This window comes from Benincasa hispida, chromosome 12, assembly GCF_027475165.1.
Source record: "Benincasa hispida cultivar pf3 chromosome 12, pf3_genome.v1.1, whole genome shotgun sequence".
NCBI lineage: Eukaryota > Viridiplantae > Streptophyta > Magnoliopsida > Cucurbitales > Cucurbitaceae > Benincasa > Benincasa hispida.
The window spans coordinates 3,960,303-3,979,261 of record NC_143489.1 but is presented as its reverse complement, the minus strand read 5'-3'; the positions used below and the strand labels follow the sequence as shown (position 1 = coordinate 3,979,261).

The following is an 18,959-nucleotide window of genomic DNA, read 5'->3' as shown; positions in this document are numbered from 1 at the left end:
TTCATGTAATTTAACAAGTATGTAGAGACATACAAATGAATCTTATTTAAATAATAATCTAAATGGTCGGCTGGGTACCTTATCTTAGTGATACTATGGATATGACCCACTTTGTAGGTGTTACAAGTGTTGTAAAGTACTACAAATGATATGATCCTGATCATTCATGTGGAGACATGCGAGTGGGGATATTTTATATAAAGAGTTTGTATAAGACCGGACAACAAAATGATTAGTCTCTTTATATGAGCCGCTAATAATAGAGACTTACATTTCACTCATGACCTGAATCCTGAGTGAGTTGTGAACTCCTACTCATGAAGGCGGTCATTTGATTTGTATGGGTGAGAGTGGCCAGATTGCAACTCAACAAGCCTACCATTTTGGGGATTTATCTGACTAGGGAGCTAGGAACTCAGCTATACAAGACGACATTCACTCATTTCCCGTCGTAGGGGCAAATAGATAAATTGCTCCCTTAAGGGCTGATTTTGGGTCTTGAACATAGTGACCATACCCTCTCTTGGCCCGAGAGGATTTGGTCATAGTGGGACTATGACTTATTGTTCACTAGAGGAATCAATGCTACGTATGGAGTTAAATGTAACTACAAGGGCAAAACGGTATTTTGGCTCAACTATACTTACAAGCAATTTGTGAAGGGTCATCGACTATTGATTGGTTATATCCAATGGACACAAAAATTTATCTGTAGTGCGAAGAGTGCAACTATCGATTTTTAGTGGAGTGACTGGCAGTTAACGGATGTTAGGTAATTTAATTAAAGAGTTTAGTTAATTATCCGAGTACCGTTAGAACTTCAATCCACAGGTCCACGAGGTCCCCATTGTAGCTCAACAGGGATTTAATCTTTGGCTTAATTTGAAGTGTTCAAATTAATTGAGGGAATTAATTATAATGTATTTGATACATTATATACGAGAGGAATTTGAATATAATTCAAATGCCAATTATATGAATGAAATTCATATAATTAAATATAAATATGATTTATATTGAGAGGAATTAAATATTCGGATATGATCCAAATATCATTTATATGGATGAGATTCATATAAGTGAATTTAATATAAATGTGATATATATTAAATACCATGTATAGTTGAGAGAGAATAAAATCTGTAGTTTATGTTGTATTTGATGCAATATACAACTATAGACTATATGTTATATATGATATAACATATAGTGTATATATATAATAAAGTAGTTATTATATATATACATATTCTCTATTTTATTAATTTATTTGAAATTGATAAAAAGGGAATGAGTTATAACTCTCTCCCCTTATTCTCTGAATGACTAATGTGGGATTCAAGTTGGTTGAAAAAGATCATATTCTTCCCCAATTTTGACACATAGAAGAGTTCTCTGTAAGAGAAAAGGTTTTCTGAAAAATCTTCCTTCTCCTTCTCTCCATCACCTTTCCCTCTTCATAAGACTCAAGCAAAGCCCACAACTTCTGCTTGAGTCTTTTAATCCCAAAAGAGAATACAGAGGGTTCTCGACTAGTGGTGTCTGTACATGAAGAAAGAGATCTGTGAGAAAGGAGTTCTGTTCGTGGCTCGTACGAGGGATTCCTTGAAGAAAGAGTTCTTCAAAGGTGAGGTATCTTGAAACCTATTTTGTTTATAAAACATGTTGTAATTTAATTTTGAATGCATATTTATTTATATGTTTACTGTAAATTTTGTATTCGATAAATAATGGAATTTGGTTGATCCGCTTCCGCTCAAGGTTCTTCTCACCCGAGATCCTTCAAACTGGTGGATTAGTGGGAACAGAAGTTGAGGAGATGGTCGCCATGTTCCTCATATCTTAGCCCATGATGTTAAGAACAGAGTAGTTCGTAGGCAGTTCGTTAGGTCTAGTAAAACAGTTTTTAGGCATTTCAACTCCGTTCTCAATGCCGTTTTACGACTACATGAAGTACTGTTGAAAAAACCCTTGCCAACAAAACATCCTGTATAGATCCGAGATGGAGATGGTTTGAGGTATAGTGAAACTAAACAAATGTTGGTACGCTGTCCGTGTCTAGTTTAAGTAACTTATGCATATGAATATTTCATATGTTGTGTTTGCACAGGATTGTCTAGGTGCGTTAGATGGTACGTACATAAAGGTCAACGTGAGTGCCACTGATCTACCAAGGTACAGAACGAGGAAGGGTGAAATCGCCACAAATTTTCTTGTTGTTTGTGACACGAATGGCAATTTCGTGTTTGTCTTACCTGGGTGGGAAGGTTATGCAGCTAATTCTCGTGTGCTTAGAGATGCAATATCACGACCTAACGGCTTGAATGTTCCGAAGGGTAACAACTTACACGCACAACTTCTTGTTGTACATCGTAGTACTCAACGATTATGGTTTGATACAATTGGACATTGTATAGGGTATTATTATCTATGTGATGTTGGGTACCCAAATGCGGAGAGATTTTTGACACTATATAGAGGAGAACGATATCATCTTTCGGAATGGCGTGGAGGAGGGAATGCACTAACAACTGCAAGAGATTTTTTTTTAACATGAAACACTCTTCTATGAGGCATCATCGAGAGGGCATTTGGGATGTTGAAAGGGAGATGAGCAATACTCCACGAAAAATCATACTAACCCGTGCAAGTCCAAACTCAGATGATCACGACGTGTTGCATTCTTCATAATCTTATTAATAAAGAGAAGAATACTGGCAAAATGCCCTAGACGAGATGAACTCACATTTTGCTACCATTGGTGGGGACGAAATCAATTATATTGAGAGTTCAAACGAATGGACATAATGGAGAGATAAACTGGCACATATTATGTTTTCTGACTGGGAGTTACGTAACAATCAGTAGCTTCATGTTTAGTTTGTGGCTTTTACAATGTATTTTTTTTTTAATTTAATATATGCAATTTTGGAAATCAATTTCCAAATTTCTTAATATAATTAGATTTACTACTTTATACATTGTACATAACACATCACATGACAATTCTTTCTTTACTAAAATTGTATTATGGTGTACATGTAGTAGGATGACAAGTTCTTCTAGAGCTCCAAAGCATACTTGGACGAGGGAGAAAGAGTTGAAGCCGGTGGAATGTTTGGTGACTTTGGTTGAATCTGATGGATGGAGATCAGACAACGGGACCTTTTCACCTTGGGTACTTGGTACAGTTACAACGTATGATAGCTGATAAGATACTTAGCTGTACAATACAAGGGACTCCCACCATTGTAGGGTAAGGAGCCTTAAATTAATGTATTAAGCTATAGCAAAAATGTGAGGACCGACATGCCGCGAATTCGGTTGAAATGAAGAATTTCAATGCATCACTGCAGAGAAAGAGATGTTTGATGGTTAGGTGATGGTAAAATTTCATAATTTCTTTTTCCATTCATCGTCACCCATTATATTGACCAGTCATACTCTTCAGTAGAGCCATCCTGCAACAAAAGGGCTCCTGAACAAGTCATTCCCATATTTTGATGACTTAGCCTATGTCTTCGGTAAGGATCGGGTAACTAGAGAAGGGCAGAGACACTTGGTGACATGGCCTCAAATGTTCCAGGGCATATGCATGAAGGTGCTTCTACTGATGATTCATAGGAACATGACCTGTCACATGATGAGTTTCATGGAATCCCGACTAGTTTTGGTTCCGAAGGAGGCAATTCATCCAGGGGTAGTAAGAGAAAGCATTCTGGATATCAGTCTGAGTTGGTTGAGGTTTTTAAGAATGCAATGGACTTTGTAAATGACCAACTGAAGTCCATTGCTAAATGATCGAAAGAGTAGCATGCAACAGAGGTTGAGCTATGTGCCAAGATTGTGAATGAACTTAACGATATTCTAGAACTGCAAACCTGACAGAAGGTGAAGTTTATGAATATCGTATTTCACAGTGCATAATACAGAGAGTTTTTTGTCTGTTCCAACTGATATGAAATTGGAGTATTGCGAGCTTCTTCTTCTAGACAACGCCTGACCAACTATTTTCATTACTTGCTTTTCAATGTTTAATTTGGACATATCTAAATTATGGCTTGTACTTTATAATATTTTTGATGTTTTACTCCGTATTATTTCATGGACATGAATGTGATTTGGTTTTCTTTTTTTGTTATTTGTGAAATTTCTTTATCTCTACTTACATTAATATGTTGGATCGACATCAGCACGCAGTAGAAGACATCAGGATCCATAAGCATTCTAATTGATTAATTTTGGCAGAAAAGAAACATGCTAAAACAGAGTATAATGGGTTTCAAGAATATACCTTGGCCGAACCGTTGAAATCTCTATTTCCAGTTGCAAAATCCTCCAAATCCTTGTGTAAACCACCACAAGATCTTCCCTACTATCCTCTTGGTGCTCTAGATTGAGTTGTGGGACTTAAAATAAGTCGGAATCAAAGGGAATATGGAGAAAGCTCACTAAACCAACCCATCGAAGAACATCTTCTTCATCCGAATTTTTCAGCAAAAATTCAATCGGTTCATCAATCTTTTCTTTACTTCAATCTCTTCAATATATTACAGACTATCATGCAAAGAGATGTGCTGCATGAGATGCAACTCATGCTTGGAGTAAATAGAAGGAAGAGGTGGGTTCATTGTAAGCTAGTTGAAGATGAACATGAAAAACTTGTTTTTCAATTTTGTGTAATTTTTCAATTTTCAAAATCTATTTTGATTTTAAAATAATATTTTATTTCTAAAATCAAAATTTATTAATTTTACAAATTAATTTCATAAATTAATTTTCTAATAAAATTAATAAATAATTATTTAAACAATTTAAATAATTCTAATTAATTTAATATCCAATAGTAAATTAATTTTTTTACACAAATTCATCTTCATATATTTAAATATATTTTCTCCAATTTCGTTTGATTCTAATTTGAACGTTTCAAATTAACTTATCATGCTACTCTAGAGCTAATCCATTTCCGAGCTAGTAGAGGGGCCTCATGGACCTACAGATCATGGGCTCCAACGATTCGAGATTAATCGGCTAAATTCATTGGACCGATCTAACCCCATTCGTTAACTAATGGGTCACTCTACTAAAGCTCATAGTTGAACTCCTCTCACTGTAGATATATTATATCCACTCGATATAACCATGATTGTTGGTATAATTGTAAGGACCAGACTCCATTTTCTAAGAAGTTTAAATTACATTACATAATAAAATCTATGACATAAAAGATACATAAGTACATAAAAAGATACAATTATATAAAATAAATTCATTACATAAAAAATACAAGTATATAAAATATACAATTACATAAAATGAAACAATTACATAAAAAGTATAAGTATATAAAAGATATAATTACATGAAAAATATAAGTACATAAAAAATACAAGTACATAAAATATACAATTACATGAAAAATAAAATTACATAAAAAATAAGTACATGAAATATACAATTACATGAAAGTGTAAGTAAAAAAAATACACCTAATGACCCGACATATTTATTATGATTTTTCAAGGTTCAAGAATAACTAAATCTTCACATCGACATATTTATTATGATTTTTTCAACTATTATAGTTGACAACAAAATATGTTAATATGTCAACCCAACAAAATCCAATTTCTAAGTTCAACATATAAATCTAAATATTATACATTTAAATCAGCTCAAATTTAAGATTCATAAACCATACATTTAAATCAGTCCAAATCTAAGATGCATACATTATACATTTAAATCAGCCAAAATAAAAACAAAATAATATATCCATGAATCATACATTTAATTCAGCCCAAATGCAAACAAAATAATATATATATATATATATATATGAACCAATCTTCAATCATGAAAAAAATAGCCCAACAAATAGATAAAAAAAAATAGTCAAAACAAAATCAAAATTTATTTTCTTAGTTCATAAACTATAATAGACTGTGATCAACAGGAACTCGTGTATCAGGTACACGATTTAAAAACCTATTTTTGACAATACTTTCACTCCTACCCTATTTTTGTCATTATATATTAAAAAAACATTATTTTAAAAAAAAAATCTGCTTTTTTACATTCTTATTTTATAACCCATTATAATTCCCCATAAATGAATATAAGGATAAATATTCTTTTATCCTTTTATTTAAAAAATCATACGAAATAAAGAAAAATCTTTTCAATTAAAAGAAATGATAATATATATTATATATATAATTTCTTTTTTTCATTTGTTACATTTTCAAACAAAATTTGAATTCCTAATAAATTTTCAAACAAATAAAATTAACATTTCTTAAAAAAATGGAGTAGATGGCAGAAAAATAAATGGCCGAAAAGAAGTTTTTCTTTTCCCACAAATTTCAGAGTTGGAGACCAAGTTTTGGTACTTTCGTGTTTGTTCTGTTTTAATCTCAGACGAAACGTAAAAATGATTCCCGCTGTCGAATTATTATTTAGAACTAGATGATTTGGCAAAAGAAAATGATAAACAAATGTCATCTCAGCAAGGCCATCTAACTCCACAGCAAATTTCGACTTCATCGGAATCACCATTGTTGAGAGTGAAGGAAGGTAAAAGGAAAAATGCCTTAATGAATTGGAAGCCATCTTCTTCTTTGAAATTTGGTTGAATTCCTTGAATTCTTGTTAGATTGAGAAGGTTGGTGAGGAATTTGATGAAACTTTGGTGAAGGAGAATGGGATTTTTATAAGGAACACTAGAATTCCTCATCCATCCCATCTATTTGGACCTACCTTTTGAAACCCCTCCTAAATCAGAACAGCTTAAAATCTTTATACATAATAACAAAACTTCTTTCAAGTATTTAAACTATTTTAACCATTTTTTAAAGCATTTCAGTGTGTGATACGATCATACGATCAAAACATTTAACTTGCCAAGGGATGTTCAACTCATGTAATTGAAAATTCAACATAGGAGTTTACTTTTAATAACAATGAAAACAAAATCCAAAATGTTTCGAAGAGCTCCACCCCATAATAATAATGGGGAAAGCAAAGCATCATTCGCAAAACAAAAGAAAAAAAATTCGACCATCCTATCTAAAGAATTACAGTACTATCAACTCTATGTCCTCATTTCTGAACCAACCCCTTCCGAAAGAGATCAATAAAAATTACTAACATTTTCTTTAAAGCTCATCATGAGACTCATCGTCTTCTGCCGATTCACCGCCAGGAGCTCCACCGGACCTCTGGTACACGGCAGTAATGATTGGGTTGCAGACAGCCTCGACCTCCTTGAGCTTCTCCTCATAGTCTTCCTTCTCGGCGCTCTGGTTATCGTCCAGCCATTCGAGAGCATCCTTAACGGCGGTCTCGATCTTCTCCTTCTCATCAGATTCAAGCTTGTCAGCAAGCTTGTCCTTGTCATTGATTTGGTTTTTCATGTTGTACACATAGGTTTCCAGGCTGTTACGGGCGTCAATCCTCTCCTTTACCTTCTTGTCCTCCTCTGCAAACTCCTCGGCTTCACGAACCATCCGATCGATCTCCTCCTGGCTCAACCGACCCTTGTCGTTGGTGATGGTGATCTTCTCGGATTTACCAGTGCCCTTGTCTTCGGCCTTGACGTTCAGGATACCATTGGCATCAACCTCAAAGGTGACCTCAATTTGTGGGGTACCCCTGTTAAATGTCCAAAAAAATAGTTCAAACATCTGAAAACATTTACAGAGTAATTCACAATGACGGGTCAAGGGGAAGAAACGCACCTTGGTGCTGGAGGAATTCCGGTTAGATCGAATTTTCCAAGGTTCCTGCAGTCTTTAGTGAGACTCCTCTCACCTTCGAAGACCTGAATTGAAGAGAGTTTTAGGAACCAAGAACATGATATGAACAGAACATAGAACATTTTTACAATTTCGAGATAGCATTTTTTCGACAATTGAAGTACCTGAATGGAGACGGTGGTTTGCTGATCTTGGTAAGTGGTGAAGACCTGAGATTTCTTTGTTGGGATGACAGTGTTTCTAGGGATCAATTTGGTCATTACTCCACCAACAGTTTCAATTCCAAGGGTAAGAGGGGCAACGTCAAGAAGAAGGATATCTATATGGGAAGAGAATATCAATGTAAGATTTTGTTAAAAACAAGTCCAGTCTTTCATTATAAGCAAGAAAAGATCAAGAAATTATTACCTTTGGTTTCTTCACCGCCCTCTCCACTCAAGATACTTCCTTGAACAGCAGCACCATAAGCAACGGCCTCATCAGGGTTCACACCCTTGTTAGGTTCTTTGCCATCAAAGTAGTCTTTGAGGAGCTGTTGAACTTTGGGAATCCTGGTGCTACCACCAACAAGAACAATCTCATCAATTTGGTTCTTCTCCAAACCTGCATCTTCCATGGCTTTCTTCACTGGTCCCATGGTCTTTCTAAACAAGTCATTGTTCAACTCCTCGAAACGAGCTCTGGTCAATGGCTCGGAGAAGTCAGTGCCATCAAAGAGTGATTCAATCTCAACGCGGACCTGGTGCTGGCTACTCAATGCTCTCTTGGCACGCTCACATTCCCTTCTAAGTTTTCCAAGAGCTCTGTTGTCCTTGCTGATGTCCTTTCCGTGCTTCTTCTTAATCAATTTGATGAAGTATTCCATAATTCTCATGTCAAAGTCCTCACCTGAAGAAATGTGAGCACATAATCAATTCAAGGCAAGTATTAGTATCCTATAATATAACATAAGTCGCAGCAAAGTTTATCACTCTACTTCATTTCTTAACCACCTTCAAGATATTAATTTGGGGCAGAGATTAAATTAGTCCAATTGTCATGCATGAGAGATGACAAGGCTCGGATTTTTATAAAGCAAGACATCGTATGATGGGATTTACAAAATATGTCATTAGCATATTAAGTATGTGAAGCAACAAACATACAAAATATTAAATCAGTAATAAATTCTTACCTCCCAAGTGAGTGTCTCCGTTTGTGGCAAGAACCTCAAAAACACCATTGTCAATGGTCAAGATACTGACATCAAAAGTACCACCACCAAGATCGAATACAAGAATATTCTTCTCGCCACCTTTCTTGTCCAAACCATACGCAATGGCAGCCGCAGTGGGCTCATTGATGATCCTAGCAACGTTGAGACCAGCAATAATACCGGCATCCTTGGTTGCTTGCCTTTGGGCATCATTGAAGTAAGCTGCACACAGAATAACAAAACTCAGTGAACAAACAAGCATAAAAAAATATCAAGAAAGTATCTAATTGAGGAATGACAAGCATTATATTCCTTTACTCACCTGGAACAGTCACGACGGCATCCTTGATTTTCTTGCCAAGGAATGCTTCGGCTGTTTCCTTCATCTTAGTTAGAACCATAGCACTGATCTCCTCAGGGCTGAAAACCTTGGTCTCACCATCCTTGATCTTCACTTGAATGTAAGGCTTACCATCCTTATTCACAATCTTGTAAGGAACAAGCTTCATGTCTTTCTGAACCTCTTTATCATCAAACCTGAATAAGAAAAGGAAATTTTCATAAGAAAACTTGTTTAAATAATTAATCCTCAATCAGTGAAAGTTATCCCCAAGTCTCAAGAGATGGATGCATACTTTCTACCGATAAGTCTCTTGACATCAAAGATTGTTCTTTCAGGGTTGACAGCTGCTTGATTCTTCGCAGCCTCACCGATCAATCTCTCACTATCAGTGAAAGCGACCCAAGAAGGGGTGATACGGTTTCCTTGGTCATTCGCTATAATTTCTACATGTCCGTTCTTGTAGACTCCAACACAAGAATAAGTTGTTCCCAAATCTATCCCAATGACAGTCCCTAATTTTGTTGCTTCCTCTTTCGCAATGGAAATGGCGAACAGTCCACCTGCAATGCAGCTTCCACGAGGTTAATATACCAATAGACTCATACATTTGACCAAATGCTTCTCAACATTCTCTTTCATTCAATTCCAAACTAAAAAATTTCAAATCAACGTTCCAATTAACATCATCCATATCACTACACCCTGACATTTCGCCTACATGCAATGCATTATTAAAAATTAATGCTGACAGTAGCATTACTCGACTATAACAACATTTTCAGATAAAACACACCAACTCAATGCCCTAATCAAAAACCAAAATTAAAGGAGAGAGAAATATAAAAGATTAGAATTCATAAACATAGCAACAAAATTCCATAGGATATCGCGTAGATCGCCTTGAATCTCAAAGCCATCACCAAAAAACAGTATCAAGATCCATAGAGCCACCATTTCATTTCACTGTCTAAAACATCCAAAATCAACAAATGCCACTAAAACACTCCTCGATCTGACTAAAACTCCAAACAGCCATTACAGTAAAAACAATCATGCTACAATCTCCTAAAACAACACCGCTAGAGAACAAAAACTCACACCATCAAGATCTGGACACTTCCATAAAGCAAAACAAACAAGAACAAACCAGATCTAAGGCATCGGAAAGGGAAAACATTACCGAAGAAAACGATTGCTAGAACGATCAGAGATCCTCGAGCTCTCCAGGAGCCAGCCATGGCGATAATCTTGTGAAAATACAATCAATGGGAGCTGTGAATGTTGAGATCAAGAAGAAGAAGACGAAGGATTTTGGGTTTCGATTTTTTGGGTTTAGAAATTTTGGAAAATACTGAAAGCGGGAGGTGTGGTTTTATAGAGTGAGATCGATGGAAATTTCTGGTTGCCACGACCATTTCATTTTGCGCAGGACCATGTCATCGATGATGACGTGGACCAATAAGATTTCGTGTAACGTGCTTGCAGCCAATAATATTTCGTCGAGTGTTGGGATGATCCTTGCCGTTGATTTTATTTTGATTGCACGTGGCGTGATTTTATTGGAGGTGATACGTACAGGATGACCCGTTTTATACTCCATTAATCTCTCCTTGTTTTACATTTTTATTTATTTATTTTCTAATGTTTGTGAAGAGGCTTCTACATAGTTCCTCAAACTATAGTGTTATGATTAAAAATAGAAACAAGAAAAGGTATTGATTTTGAATTTTTAAAATCCTTTAATTGGAACTTTGAAATTTAAACGTGAAAAATACACAAATTTAACTCAATTTTAACAGGTAAAAAATTTGCAACGTGATAAAACACCAAATAATACTAAATGGCAACCTGAAATATATTATATCAATAATTTATATACGAAATAGAAATTTGTGATATACCAATGGGGATAAAAATGGTATAATTATCAAACAAAAGAAATCAAATTTATAATTTTTCTATATTTACAAATCTAAACGATCATTTCCTAATATTTTCTTTTGCCAAAACATTTACGTAATCATTTCGTATTTTATTTTTTTATTTTTGAAGATTAAATCTATTTTCTATTCATTTTTTTTTTTAATGAATTACATCTTTTTTTAATACGATTATTGAATTCTTAGCGAAATTTTAAAAACAAAAATAAAATTTTTAAAATTATTTTTTTTAGTTTTCAAAATTTGACTTATTTTTTAGACTATTGGTAAAAAGTAAATAACAAAAGAATAAATTTGGAGGTGGAAGTAGTAACAAAAAAAAAAAAAAAACTAAGGGAGCGTTTGGACAAATAGTTGATTATTATAGTCATACGCTTATTATAATTGGGTTATAATAGTTCGTGTTTGAGTATAGATTATTTTAGTTTTGGTTATAATAATATGTGTTTGAGATGTAAACTATTTTAATTTAGAAGGAAATAATAAACACATTGATTATTATAATCTTAAGATAATCCCCAAACACACTTTAAATGGTTACCAAACCTCACTTATTGATTTATTTAAAAAATTATAACTGAAGGAAGAACAATACCTTAATTGCTAAAGTCGTTTCCTTACACCAAATTATATAACGTCCTTTGGAATGTGGCTAAGACTATTTGATATTTTTTACGGTTCACCACCACATCATATCTTCCATTTTAAGGGGATGAACAGTTAAAATGGTTGCTTTTTTCTTTTTTTTCTTTTTAAAAAAAATCAAATGTCAAAGGGTTGTAGTGAAATTTTGAAATGATAAGGACGTAATTGAAGCTTAGAAACCGACGCTTTAGTTGAGGGATATAAATAAAATTTGCAGTGTGTCAATTTTACCACTATTTTAGAGACAATTGTCATATTATTTTTCCACCTTTATTTTAAGAAAAACGTTGATTGAATGGTTATTTTGAAAGGAATTTAAAACTTAAAAGGATGATAATTAAATACATATGTTACTATCGAAACCTATCCTAAAGTTTAGCACTATTATGTATAATTTTAAAGTTATGAGATTTATATTTTTGACAACACATAGGGTAGAGGATTGAATTTTTGACCTCGAGGTCCTCACACAAAGTTGATGCTAGTTGAACTAGGTTGATTTTAGCAAAATTACGAGATTAAACCATTATTTAAATATTTAAATATAAGAAATCATCTTCTAGATATGCTAAATTTGTAGGTGTTAGGCTTACTTCCTGTTGGGCTATCTTGTGTGAGAGGAATAACCTCATCCATTGATGGCTGTTGCCTTTATTTGTTGATTGTAGTAATTGGATTAGGAATTACTTTGAAGAGTTTTGAGTTCCATAAAGATAGTTCAAAAGTTGTGTCGCTTGTGAGTTGCCTATTTGTGGCGCTTTATCATGGTCTCACCGCCTCATGGTATTATGAAAATTAGTGTTGATGCCGCTTGGAAGGTGGAGCTTTAAGTGTTATTTTCGCGAGATTCTTTGGGCCTTCTTTCGAGGATTGCTGTTAGTTGCTTAGACTTTGGATGTGGCCCTCTCTCATTTAGCTGCCTGGCCATCTGCGAAGTATTTATTTGGCTTCTAGCATTCAAATCCTGAAGGTCATTGTTGAATCAGACTGTCTTGAAGCCATTAAACTTGTTAACAAGGTCTCATCGTCATTGTCTGAAAGCTTGTGTTGCATCGAAGAGCTCTGGAGTTTGTTCAATATCTTTGAGTACATTAGCTTCACCTTTGCTTCAAGGAAATGTAATTTCTTTGATGTTGTTGTAGCAAAAGAAGCTAGGGTGCTATCTAATTCAGGGTTTTGGTTAAGAAATTATCCCAATTTGGTTGTTGTTTTGCCTGTAATTGACTCTTCGTCTTTATGCCTATGTGGTGCTATAATGCAATCTTTCTTATAAAAAAAAAAATATAAATACAAATATCAAATGTGTTTTCTTCTTGTTTTAAAAATGCGTCTTTTTTTTTTTCTTTTTCTTTTTCTTTTGTGCAAGTGAAAAACTTTCTTACCCTCTTACATTGGCTCGTTTGGTGTTGGTAGGGGTAGATGGACTCCTATTGAGTATTGGAATTGCTTGAGGGACGTGTGTTTGAGGTATGAACTGAATAGTTGCGTTGATTATTCTTTGGAGCTTGTGGAATCTAAAGAACAAGGTTTGCTTTAGGAAAGGATCATTGACATTGATAGAATCGAGGTTTGCTTTAAGAAATGATCATTGGCATTGATTTTCTTGAGGTCAGGATCAACTCCCTTTTGTTGGATTTGGTGGGTGGCTTGAATCGTCTTCTTGGCTCCAATCAAGTGTCGCTCACTCATTCTCTTTAGTCCTTGCTGACAACTAGGGTGTTGGAAGTTGAATTCAGACATGGCTTGGTCGTTTAAGAGCAGCAGATGTGGGCTTGGATGGATCTTTCGTGATCATAAGGGAAAGGCGGTTTTTGGTAGTGGCAAGTTTACCTAGAGAGGTGAGAGTGATAGTTCTAAAAAAGAGCTATAATTCCTAGCTTAATTTAGGCTCGTTAATGGATTTTGCATGTTAATTATCCTATTTTGTAGGTATTGAGCACCGAAGAGATAGAACCGAGCTTTTGGTATCAAATGGAGTTAATTTAAAGTAATTTGAAGGTGATTTGAGCCTCCAAACTTCAAAGGAGGAGAAATGACCAAAGTGCCCTTTATTGTATTGTCGCAACCCTCACTCAACGCTCTAGTACAACGTTGAAAGGTAGAACGCATGGATGCAAGGTGTCACAATCGCTCTTTCGGAAGCTTCTCTTAGCGATTGTGCGGCACTTGTTCCCGCTCACGAACAAGCCAGCCAACTCGAATACGGACTGCCGATGGCACGCCGAGTGCCTCTTGCAACCTCCACCCCCGTTTTAAGGAAAATGGTTTTAGAAAACGGGTTTAGAGAAAAGGTTTTCGTAAGAAGATTTGAGAGTGTGTATAAAGAAAGAAAGATTGTAGTAGACTAGAAAGCAATAAGCAACAACAACGGCTTTATAGAGTACTACTCCGGGTATGAGGAAGTGATGGTTAGTCTTATCCCCATATAGTGCATTCTGAACAAAAAGCCAACTGGCGCCCTTGCATATGCAAAAGGGCGAGTGGTCACTTACAATGAAAATGTAAAGAAAGCAAGCTAACTAAACTAATACAATATAGGATATGAAAGTAAGCTAGAAGAGGGTTGGATTGGGCATGCGGCCATGGGCAACAGGCCCTGGACAAGCATGACAGTTACATTCTCCCCCACTTAATTGGTTGACGTCCCCGTCAACCGACCTTGTTCAAAACCTGCGATGGCTGGAGCTGCATTCTTCAAGTCTTCGGCCCGCTCCCAACTGATCTCTTCGTCGGGGAGATCCTTTCATTTCACTAAGAACTCTGTCAGTTCTCGTCTGGGTCTTCCAATACGACGCGTACATTTATCCAGGATTTGTGCAACTTCTTTCTCAGCAGAACTCTTTATCGTGACCGGTGGGCGCCTTAGCATGTTTCGCTGTTCATCCTCGGGATCGGGATGATAGGGCTTCAGGATACTCACATGGATGACAGGATGAATCTTCATCCATGAGGGTAACTGAACCCTATATGAGGTTCTCCCGACCTTCTCAATTACCTCCACTGGACCTTCATATTTCCTTACTAGCCGTTGGTCTCTCTGGCCTCGAAAACGAAACTGTTCCGGTCGTAGCTTGATCAGGACCTTGTCCCCAGCTTGAAACTCAAGGGCCCTCCGCTTCTTATCAGCCCACTTCTTCATCCTCTTCGATGCTCTTTCTAGGTAGGCGCGAACGATCTCAGAGGTTTTGCTCCACTCTTTAGTGAAGTTATGTGCCTGAGGACTTTTGCCTGCATAAGGGTGGTCCACCAAGTGTGGCATGAGTGGCTGTCTGCCGCACACCACTTCGAAGGGCGTTTTTCCGGTCGCGGAACTCTGTTGGCTATTGAAGCTGAACTGAGTCACATCTAACAATTGGACCCAGTTCTTCTGCCTAGCGTCGATAAAGTGACGTAGATATTCCTCGAGCATACTGTTGAAGCGTTCCGTCTGACCGTCAGTTTGGGGATGATAGCTAGAGGAGATATTCAGTGATGATCCCAATATTCTGAACAATTCTGTCCAGAATGTCCCAGTGAATCTTCCGTCCCGATCGCTAACAATGCTCATGGGGACACCCCATAATTTCACAATGTGTTTGAAGAACAGCTGAGCAGTCATTACGGCTGTGCACATTTTCGGCGTTGGGACGAACGTGGCATATTTCGAGAACCGGTCGATGATAACAAGGATCGATTCAAACTCTCCCACCTTGGGCAAATGGGTGATGAAGTCGAGAGACACACTCTCCCATGGTCTAGAGGGCACAGGTAGGGGTTCCAGCAGACCCGCTAATTTCGCCCTTTCAACCTTATCTTGTTGGCAGACAAGGCAAGTCTTGGTAAATTGCATGACATCGTCTCGAAGACTTGACCAATAGTAGCCTTGCTTCAGAAGGGCATAAGTCCTCTGCCAACCATTATGTCCTGCCCACGGTGTGTCGTGACACTCCTTCATCAGCGACCTTCGTAACTCCCCGGATCTGGGGATGTAGAGGCGATTGCCTTTGGTGTATAGTAGATCATCTTCCACCCAGAACTGGCGTGTCTTCCCCTCTCTGGCCAACTGTAAGATGGTCTGCGCCGCTGTGTCATTTGTCAAGTGAGTTTTGACAGTTTCTCGTACTGTTGCACTCAACGTACTTGCTTGTAGGCGGGCGAACATGCACAGGGCCGCACGTTCGCTCTTTCGGCTAAGAGCATCAGTCGCTTGGTTGCTTTTCCCCGGTCTATGTTTGAACTGGAAGTCGAACTCCGCTAGACATTCCTGCCACCGTGCCTGTTTCGACGACAACTTCGGTTGGTTGAAGAAGTGACAAATGGAGTTGTTGTCGGTCTTGACCACGAACTTGGCCCCCAAGAGATACTGTCTCCAGGCCCTCAAGCAGTGAACTACTGCTAACATCTCTTTCTCGGAGGCGGCATACCTCCGTTCGGCATCATTTAGTTTTCTACTCTCATACGCGATGGGGTGTCCGTCTTGGAGGAGAACACCGCCCAACGCGAAGTGAGAAGCATCAGTCTCTACTTCAAATGGCTTGGTCACGTCGAAAATTCCGAGGACCGGCCCCTCAATCATCACTTTCTTCAAACCCTCAAAGGCGGCTTGACATTCAGGAGTCCAGCTCCATTGGCTATCCTTCTTCAACAGTTCGGTTAATGGCCCTGTTCTTCTCGAGAATCCTTCTACGAACCGCCTATAGTAGTTGGCTAGTCCGAGGAAGGATCGTAGTTCGGTCACGGATGATGGTACCCTCCAGTCTCTAATTACGGCCACCTTGCCCTCTTCCATACCAATCCGACCACACTCAATCATGTGGCCGAGGAAATTTATGCGCTCTTGGGCAAAGGAGCACTTCTCTCTCTTTACATACAACTGATTTCTCCTCAGCTTTTCAAAGTCTAGTTGGAGGTGATGTCGATGGTCCTCCAGCGAGGCACTATAGACCACAATGTCATCAAGATACACTACGACGAATTTGTCGAGGTATTCGTGAAACACTTGGTTCATTAGGGTACAGAACGTTGCTGAAGCATTGGTGAGGCCAAAGGGCATCACGAGGAATTCGAAGGCTCCGTATCTCGTGACACAGGTCGTCTTAGGTTCGTCTCCTTCAGCAATTCGAACCTGATAATATCCAGACCGTAGGTCCAGCTTCGAGAAATACTTAGCACCGTGAAGCTGATCAAATAAGTCAGTGATGATAGGAAAGGGATATTTGTTGCGGACTGTGAGCTTATTCAAGGCCCGATAGTCGATGCACAACCGGAGGCTCCCATCCTTCTTCTTCTGGAACAGTACTAGGGCTCCATAAAGAGCCTTCGCCGGTCTAATAAATCCTGCCTCTAACAACTCGTCTAACTGTTTCCGAAGCTCAGCCAATTCTGGCGGGGCCATCCGATATGCATTCTTGGCAGGCGGCTTTGCCCCTGGCAATAACTCAATCTCATGGTCAATCCCCCTTCGTGGGGGTAAGGACTTGGGCAAGCTTTTCGGCATGACGTCCCGATACTCTTCCAAGACAAATAGAACATCTTGGGGTATCTCCTCTTCAGTGGACTCAACTGACTCTATCGGGATGGCCATGAACGTGGGTTCGTTGTGAGCCAGGCCCCTCTTCAATTGGAGGGCTGAGATCATTCTCACCCCATTTGGCTGCTTGATACTGGCTTGGACTACGGTCGGTGTAGATCCGGTAATGACCAAGCATTTGGCGAGGGGCATTGGTATGACTTTATGTTCAAGCAGAAATTCCATCCCCAGTACCACGTCGAAATCATCCATCTTGACAATTACGAAGTCAACGAAGCCCTTCCAGTCTCCTAACTTCACCGGAGTTCTCTTCGCTATCCCCGTAATTGGTAGGGCTGCGGAATTCACAGCTTTCATCTTCCCTGCATCTCTTTCCCAATTCAAGTTCAGGCGGCGAGCTTCCGTTTCAGCCATGAAGTTATGGGTAGCCCCAGAGTCAACCATAGTGGTTTTGGCCGATCTTTGGTTGACCCAAGCGTCTACATACATGAGACCTTTCTCTAGTGGCTCCGTCGCCTTTCCCATATTCTTCTGGAGTGCAGATAGGAATTTCAATGCCCCCATCCTGGGATTCTCAATTTCAGCCGCTGGCTCGGTTACCGTCTCCTCCAGTTCAGCCTTGTCTTCGGAGGTAGAGGCTAATGTGGCTTGAAAAGCATTGAACGCAGTTCGATTTGGACATTCACCCGCCCTGTGTGGCCCTCTACATATGAAACAAGGCAGGGGCCGATTGTAATTGTTATGCTGTTGTGGCGGCCCCCGCCAGTTGTTTTCTGATCTCGGTTGGGATGATTTACGGTCCCCCCTGTGTTCTTGTCTCCTCCCCCAGGTCTGGGAGGACTGGAACGGCTATTTCTGTTTCCCCCATTGGAGGAAGTTGATTGCTTCCTCACATCTTGTGAGTCAGTGCTAAGGTCGTATAGCCGTTCAGCTACCGCATAGGCAGAGGGGAGATCCTGTACTCTCTGTTCATATAGTTTTGATTTCGCCCACGGTTTCAGCCCTTCCACAAAGCAAAAGACCTTGTCCTTTTCAGACATATCTCGTATGTCCAACATGAGTCCTGCAAACTGTTTTACATAGTCCCTGATGTTACCTGTTTGCTTTAGCTCTCAGAGTTTTCGTCGAGCCAAGATCTCGACATTTTCAGGGAAGAACTGCGAACGAAGTTCTTGTTTCAATTTATCCCAAGTATCAATAGTGCAGCGTCCTTCCTGTATGTCTGTAAATCGTGATCTCCACCACAGTTTCGCATCTTCAACTAGATGCATCGTTGCTATTGTGACTTTCGACTCTTCAGTCACTGTGTTCGTCGCCTTGAAGTATTGCTCAAGGTCGAAGATAAAATTTTCCAGGGCTTTCGCTTCTCGCACCCCACAGAAGGGTTTCGGTTCTGGGATTTTTATTCGGCTCACTGCCATTGCTCCCCCAGGTGGGGCTTGGTTCCCTACCGCTCGGATGGTGAGATTCACCCTAGCACTCACATCCGCTATCTCGGCTCTGACGACATCCAGGGCCGATCGAAAGTCTTCAGATAAATCGGTTACCATCTGAAGTATTGCTTTTT

The 18,959-nt window shown here is 38.4% G+C and overlaps 1 protein-coding gene across 1 annotated transcript; it reads right to left on the bottom strand.

Moving 5' to 3' along the window:
- Positions 1-6,929: 6,929 nt before the first annotated feature.
- Positions 6,930-10,731, bottom strand: LOC120067153 (endoplasmic reticulum chaperone BiP). Its single transcript, XM_039018605.2, has 8 exons — positions 10,479-10,731; positions 9,591-9,858; positions 9,278-9,492; positions 8,935-9,177; positions 8,169-8,648; positions 7,925-8,079; positions 7,743-7,825; positions 6,930-7,656 (listed from the first exon to the last, which is right to left on the bottom strand). The coding sequence occupies exons 1-8, from the start codon at positions 10,534-10,536 to the stop codon at positions 7,161-7,163; spliced, it is 1,998 nt and encodes a 665-aa protein (XP_038874533.1). The 5' UTR covers positions 10,537-10,731; the 3' UTR covers positions 6,930-7,160.
- Positions 10,732-18,959: the final 8,228 nt, after the last annotated feature.

Bases quoted from the DNA above. Each gene is read 5' to 3' on its own strand.
- LOC120067153 (XM_039018605.2), bottom strand. From the start codon at position 10,536: ATGGCTGGCTCCTGGAGAGCTCGAGGATCTCTGATCGTTCTAGCAATC. The intron at 9,178-9,277 runs GTGAGTAAAGGA...TTCTGTGTGCAG, and splicing joins TGCCGTCGTGACTGTTCCAG to CTTACTTCAATGATGCCCAA. The intron at 8,649-8,934 runs GTAAGAATTTAT...ACATTTCTTCAG, and splicing joins CGGAGACACTCACTTGGGAG to GTGAGGACTTTGACATGAGA.